The sequence below is a fragment of the Octopus bimaculoides genome, chromosome 23, assembly GCF_001194135.2.
Source record: "Octopus bimaculoides isolate UCB-OBI-ISO-001 chromosome 23, ASM119413v2, whole genome shotgun sequence".
Classification (NCBI taxonomy): Eukaryota; Metazoa; Mollusca; class Cephalopoda; order Octopoda; family Octopodidae; genus Octopus; species Octopus bimaculoides.
Window position 1 is genome coordinate 37666377 of NC_069003.1, and position 8038 is coordinate 37674414.

General features: G+C 36.9%; 1 protein-coding gene across 1 annotated transcript in view; it reads left to right on the forward strand.

The window, feature by feature from the left end:
• Positions 1-6645, forward strand: part of LOC106875824 (beta-1,3-galactosyltransferase 5) — a 15151-nt gene extending 8506 nt beyond the window's left edge. The window contains exon 2 of the mRNA XM_014924109.2: positions 4669-6645. Within this exon, the coding sequence (XP_014779595.1) occupies positions 4812-5945 (1134 nt within the window). The 5' untranslated portion in view covers positions 4669-4811 and the 3' untranslated portion in view covers positions 5946-6645. The remainder of the gene's footprint in view (positions 1-4668) is intronic.
• The last annotated feature ends 1393 nt before the right edge of the window (positions 6646-8038 follow it).

Genomic DNA, 8038 nt, shown 5'->3' on the forward strand with positions numbered 1-8038 from the left:
AGATCAGCAAATGCATGTTGCAGCACTTAATGTTAGATCAATTAAATCAATGTTTTAATGATTAGACAGAGATCCAATAGAATAACTTTCAGAAACAGACTACGTACAAATTCGTTCTTCACAACTCCTGAAGCTGCTTTTAGATATGATCCATCCCATTCTTATAAAAATGATAACTCTGTCCAAATTGGTGTGCTAAACACAAATTGTCGTTTAAGTAGAGCTTTAAAATTTTCAAATGAAACAAATGGTATGTGCTGCTCAGGAGGTCAGGTAACATTGCCTGCACTATTAGCTCCTTCTCAATCTCTTATGGATTTTCTAGAAGGTATTTCCATCCAGTCAAAGGATTTATTGAACAATATCAGACAATACAACTCTGCATTTCAAATGACATCGTTTGGTGCATCTAAGAAGGTAGATAAACATGAATTTACGCCGACGTCAAAGTTCAAGGGCAAGTCTATCACCTCATTGGCTCCCTGTTACCCACAAATGAATAACCACAGTTCCCCCAAATTTACTTTATGAGTGATGTAAGACAACGAACCCGAAGAAGGTGTCAAAATTTCAGATGATGGGTCGTGTTAGACAGAACACTGACTGCTGCAATAGAGAGTATATCTACTGACACCTTTTCGGTGCGTTCAACAATCACATAACCCCCTACCCCCAATTTTCCATGACAGGTTAGGGCCCGAAATACTCCAAACGGACGCATAGCATGTTACTTAGTCGAATTAGCCCATCATTTACTCCACAAATGTTTTGTTGTCAATGCTGCACTTTCCCATATCACCTGTTTCAACATAATTGTAATATATTATATACAAACTATGCCATTTTAATCCCGAGCAATGCCGGGTATCTCTGCTTGCATATGAGTAAATTTGTTTCTTTGTACGTTGACTGTTGAAAACAAATAAAATTGATAATATTTCAGGATTTTTGTATCATTTCAATTAATTTCACCAGTTCGCAGATAATCGTGCACTTATTTTCCGAAACTTCGTACTGTCTATTTCAGCCTAATGCATTTTATAGATAGGGCATATCTACACAAGAGCGCCCCACCGAATGTATTGTTTTCATAACTTTAAAGAAAATGGATATTTTTAAATAAAATTTTCTTCAAATTTGCTTCTAATGGTGTAGATTCCAATCATATCGGATTTTGTAATATTAACAATATTCTTCATTCAGAAAAGGGGAGGGGGGCCCATCACAGTTACAGATAAACACATTCCAGCCGTTTTAATATTTAGAAAGGCACCCACTTGGGGTCGCAAAAAAATTCTTCTTTTCATGCGTTTCTTTTTATCTTTCCAAGCATCAAATTCATTGCACAGCTGATAGAAGTTTATTTTCTGACTATGGCCTGATCTGCTGATAGCCTCTAAAATAATACCCGTTCAGATAAACTGGCAACAGTAATCCGAAAGACAGAAATCAAATGTTTCTGAGGTCAAAAGGTCTCCACCAGTTTATGCCAAGACGCATTTTCCCATCGCTACAAATTCATCTTATCCGCAAAACACTTTCACATTAATCTACTATTGGAACATCACTTCTCTTACATGTAATATGAATACAAGTAATCGTATTTTCGATTGGTAAAATGAAATTTGGTGATATATTGTAAATAAATGTTAAAAATTACGCTATGCAATATTGAAATGCGCGTGTGAATGGGTGTAAGATTTTTCTTTGTCTCGTGTTTATGTGTGAGCGCAGGTGTTTTCTACGAATGTGTCATCACTACAACTTCTCTTGAATACGCCCCAAGAGTCCATCACCAACCACCTGGGCATTTGGACACAACAAAACCCTAAGTCAATGTGTGTGTGTGTACTTATGTCTATGTATATGTGTCTGCGTCTGTTTATCTATGTGTGTTGAGACACTGCTGGTGTTCGTTATTAATACTACAATGGCTCTCTTAACATACGTACGACACACACACCCATATACAGGCATGTACACACGAAATTATCTGTGTACGTCTGTCTTTCCATCTGTATTTGTGTGTTTAGACGTTAGATGTGTTCCTTATTAATACTAAAATAGCTTTAACAAACGTTAAGTTAATAAATACTTCTAAAAGACTCCTGCATTTTCAAATTCTTTTCCTTATATTTTAACTCATCCAGTAACCACCCCCAAATTTACAGAAAACAAAAGACGAAGACAAGTGAAGGAACACCGAGCAGGTGCATCAGTTTGGCGCTTGGGAAAAATGGAAAAGTTTTTGACATTTCACACCTACACTTTTCGATGGAAACAAAAAAGGAGATGGAAGAAGAAAAACAGAGAGAGAAAAAAATGTGTAGGGAATAAGGGTTGAACATGATGAAATGGTTGAAAGAAAGAGGCCGAGTGTGTGTGTGTGTGCCATCAGGTCGGATGTGTACTATGACACACTGGACAAATTCAATACAGCGATCCACCACAAGCGTCCAGTACTTGCTATTTGTAAGGTCGTTGTCTTTCATCATGCTAGACTGCACACTTTGTAGATATAACAGAAGTTACTGGGATTTAACTGGAAAGTTCTGCCGTACCCTCAATATTCGCCCGACCTTGCACCTCCAGACATCTACTTGTTTTAACCTCTTCAAAATACATTAAATGGACAGACTTCAACTGTAAGTGGGATGTAATGTTCATAGCTTCATTTTCATTGTAAGGGAGATAACTCTTTCTCAAATAGTTTTATATTGAAAGTTCATGAAGCAGTCCTTTATGGTGCCTCTGTTGATGCTGTTGTTCTCGTTCTTTCTTTGTCTTATTTAACTTCTGGTCAACCTTTATTGAGCAAATTTATCGTTAACGACATTCCAGCCGTGGAGCTCACTCTTTCTGGCAGACTTCGTTTATCTTGTAGCTGATGTATTGAGGAAACTGAGATATTCAGCATGGTTATTCCTTAAAAAAGTTAGGCGGCTATATTAGAAATTTGATTGTTATTTCTAGCAGGCTGAGGTACCACGTTGAAGGTCTGTTGTTGCCTTGTCTGAGATTTAAAGAGTAGAAGTGCAGAAATTTTTTTTTTTTTTTTCACTTATAACAGACGCTACCAGACGATTTCTTTGACCGTACTCATTTGGTTACCAGACGATTTCTTTGACTGTACTCATTTGGTTAGTCTAAACTAGGCTGCGATCAATGAGTTTAGGCTGCTGCATATTTAATTTTTTTCAATCAATATACATTACTGAAAGGGTAAAATATTTTATGCGATTTCAATAAAAGTACGTTTTAACTGAAACTTTTCTTCTTTATACACGTACACACGCGCACATATGCACACATCTGTCTATACATACATACACAGACAGACATGTACATCTTCACCTATGAAAATGAATGTATGCAAATGTGTATGTATGCATGCGTGCATGTATGTGAGTACATACATGTGTGCGTGAGTATGTATACATTGTATGAGTGGGCAGCGAGCTCCTCAAGAAGCACTCTCTCCCTGATGATTCCCGACACAGCCCCAAAACACCTGGGCTCTCTTACCTCAGAGAAGACCTGGATGGAAAGCACTCAGCATATAAAAAAAAAGACCATGTATGGGTATTGTTGCCTGGAAGCTTGAAGAAGACAGTAGGATTGATATGAAGCGCAGCCTCTTTTGGACACAAGACCACTACATCACACTCTGAATCCAGGAACAGGAGATTGTCACAAAGTACCTGGTGAAAAAGGGAGACAGTGATGCTCTCGTAATCCCAAGGTGCAACCACATGTGTAGGCTATGTCATGTTTCTGAGGAAGACACCACATGTGATTAGCAGCTGTCCTAAAATGGTGTCATGGTGTGTTGGTTGAGCTGTTGATGCACATGCCCACTTATGTGCATCCATTCACCTAAAGAACCTCAAATGGAGAATATTTGGAATGTTACACAAATCTTCACTGTGCCATTAATGGATTGGATTTGGAGAATCTGCATCAATTTCCTTTACTCTTTTTCCTTAAAATCAAGTATTTCTAGATTTTCGTGTAAATTTGTTGGTACATAAGCTGATGCATCTATGATGATAGGTACATATAAGAACTCATAGTCAGGGTACAAGAGCACTAAGTTTTGCATTAATTCACCATATATGTGCTCTTTTTCCGGGACTTTTGATGGTACATTTACATCCACTAGGGATCTGACCTCTTCAGCAGTTTATAATTTTTGTTCCCTGTCCGACAGAACAATATCCAGTCTGTTCTGTTTGCACTAAATTGCTGTTTTTATTGGAGCATTCCAAAAGTATTCCTTGTTTTTAAATGTGCATCTATGTACATATGTTTTGAATCTTTTTTTTTTAAGTCAAAACACCACAAGTTATTGGAAATAATATGTAAGTCAATGATTTGTGCTTTTATCTTGTATTTCAATATTTTGGATAGGACCTCCTTTTCAATAAGTCTTTGGGGAAATGGTTTTGGGAATTGCCTACATCCATCCATACATATATAAATGAACACACACACACACACACACACATATATGCAGCTTTACACTTTCACACATACACATCCACACACATAAATGCATTTTTGTGTTCACCTCTATCGACCTACATATTATTGTCAATGTATGTATTTTTATTTATGTATTTATCTGTTGCTTTTTTATTATTTGTTGTTTAATATTTTTATTTTCAGTTTCTCATCAATTATCTGAGTGATCTTGAAGAAACACTTCTTTTGATGAACAATGTGAAGAATTATGCTGAGAAAACTATCTTGCTTTCTGCAGAATGACATTAACCTTCGAGGCTCTATTTTTACCCATGTGATTTGATAAGATGAAAATACTAACAATGTATTTGAAAATTATTTCATCTCTCCGATTTGGAATCCAGAACATTGTCCCTTTTTTCTGTTTGTTTGTTATGGTGGGATTCATGTTAATGAATTCACATTTTCCCGGAGAATCAACCAAACTAAGGCTTGGCAACCAACATGTGGTGATGAAGGCAAAGTTTCATCCTCGATGGAACAGAACTATTTCCTGGAATCTTGAAGAGTTGTTTGTCAAGGATGTCTTCATGCCTTCTTGTTGCAATCCCTGCTTGTTTGTCATTCTGATTATTTCAGCTCCTCGCAATGTCGAAAAGCGCATGGCAATTCGCCAGACTTGGTGTCAGCCACCAAATTCATCGATGCATACAGGGGATTGGATTGGTTTAAAACTTGATGCTAGTACTAGAAATGTTAGGGGTAATGGGGATCATATCGGTGATTCAAGGAGATGGCAGTGTGTCTTTCTTATTGGCAGGACAAGCGATGCAAAAACAGAGTTAGCAATCCAGCAAGAAATGAAAACCCACAAAGACATTCTGTTGGGTAGTTATATTGATACATACCGTAATCTAACATTAAAGGTATTCCATGGTTTCTATTGGGTTCACAACAGTTGCAAACCTAATTTTGTATTAAAGACAGATGATGACTGTTTTGTAAATACAGGTCTTATCTATCATTTACTCACTCATTCCAACAATGAGTTGGTGAAGAAGAAGCTTTATGTTGGTGACATCAACTTGACTCTACAAAAGAGAATTGTATTGCGACATACTGCCAGCAAATGGAAAGTAAAGAAGACTGAGTATAATGAACCATACTACCCACCTTATGCTAGTGGTTTGGGCTATATACTGTCAGCTGATGTCATTGCTGAAATGCTGGACATCAGTAAATATTTCACACCATTTCCAAATGAGGATGCTTTTGTTGGAATGGTTTTGAACTTCTTGGGTATAACTCCAATTAACAGCCAGCGATTTACAAGCCTGCCTTCAGGTTGGACAATATGTAACTTTCTCTATCTTTTGGTCATTCATAATATTGCAGCAGCATCACAGAAAACTCTTCAGAATAAAACAAATCATGCTCCTTTGATGTGTAAAAGGCAACATTTCATCACCACATGGAACTGAGGTTTCTCAAAACAAGACATGTTTATTTTTTTTTTTTCTTTTAATCTCTTATTTGAAATTTCAATAGGATAAAATTAAGATATTTTCATTTAGGGGAGCTGAGGAACAAAATAGTTAAGGCTTGGGAAAACTTTAAACATTTTAATTTAATTTGAGTCATACGAATTCCAATTTCATTTATTTAAAAATAATTCTCATTTAGTTTTCCAGAACCTTTCAACTGATTTATGAAAACATTTCAAGTTTTATCTGTTTTCAATTTCCATGTAAATGAAAAACTCAATCCCTTGTTGCAACCAGAGCTAGAGTCGTCTGCCAGTTTGGCATGTGGCTTCAAAATATCGAGAGGTTTTGTAACTGGCATAGGGTTTTTGGGAGGGGTCTCACGAATAGAAGGACATTGAGCCTCTTTCATCTAAATTCAGCATTTGTTCCAATACTCACGCAAAACACTTGAATCAAATTTGTCAATCGTTGCTAGAAAGAGGACAGATAAGACAAGTTCAATTCCACTGTGTGGCACTGTAGGCAAGGGTTTATTGCCATAACTTCAGAACAACTCTTGCTCCACTCTTACATAACTGTACTGACAACAGTTACGCGGATGAATTCACACATTCATACATCCCTGTCTACATGATTCATTCTCTACTCCCTTACTTCATATATATATATATATATATATATATATATATATATATATATATATATATATATATATATATATATATTGAAGGCTGCACCAGGCTCCAATCTGATCTGGCAAAGTTTCTACCGCTGGATGTCCTTCCTAACACCAACCACTCTGAGAGAGTAGTGGGTACTTTTTACGTGCCACCAGCATGAAGGCCAGTCAAGCAGTACTGGTATCGACCACACTCAAATAGTGCTTTTTACGTGCCACTAGTACAGAAGCCAGTCAGGCTGAACTGGCAATGATCACACTCGAATGGTGCTTCTTACATGCCACTGGCACAGGAGCCACTAGCAACAATCACACTTGAATGGTGCTTTTAACGTGTCACTGGCACAGGTGCCAATCAAGTGGTATTGTCATCAGCCACAACAACAATTTCACTTGCCTCAACAGGTCTTCGCAAGCACAGTTTATTGCCGAGTGATTGAAGGGTCCTCTTAAATGGGCCGGATATGCTGCACTGGCATAGGCCACAGTTATGGTCTCACTTGGTTTGCCAGGTCTTCTCAAGCACAGCATATCTCCAAAGGTCTCAGTCACTTGTCATAACCTCGGTGAGGCCCAATGTTCAAAGGTTGTGCTTCACCACCTCATCCCATGTCTTTCTGGGAATTTATCTGTAAATATAATATGTAACAATTATTTGGTAGCCATGATAAAACTCCGAGTTTCGGATGCCGGGGGAGGGGGTCCCAAGCCAACATCTCTTCAGTTATCTGGCCATTAAAAATTCCTATGAAAATGCATTTTCACAGGAATTATATATATATATATACATATACATACATATATACATACATATATATATATATACATACATATATACATATATATATATATATATATATACACACATACATATATCATCATCATCATCATCATCATCGTTTAACATCCGCTTTCCATATGCTAGCGTGGGTTGGACGATTTGACTGAGGACTGGTGAACCAGATGGCTACACCAGGCCCCAATCTGATTTGGCAGAGTTTCTACAGCTGGATGCCCTTCCTAACGCCAACAACTCTGAGAGTGTAGTGGGTGCTTTTATACATACATATATATACAGACATATATACATATATATATATACACAGACATATATACATACATACATATATACATACATACGGTAATCTTCAAGTTTAGGGGGATAAAAAAAATAAATAAAAATATTCAAGGGAAATAACTGAACGACTTACCAGTATTATCCGTTTTCTTCTAGCTGTTTATAAATAAATCACACACGTGATTTGATTGACGTTAGGGTTAGGGTGTGATTTATTTATAAACAGAGATGTACGTAGAATACTGGTAAGACGTTCAGTTACTTCCCTTGAATTTTTTTTTTATCCCCCTAAACTTGAAGATTACATATACACATACATACATACATATA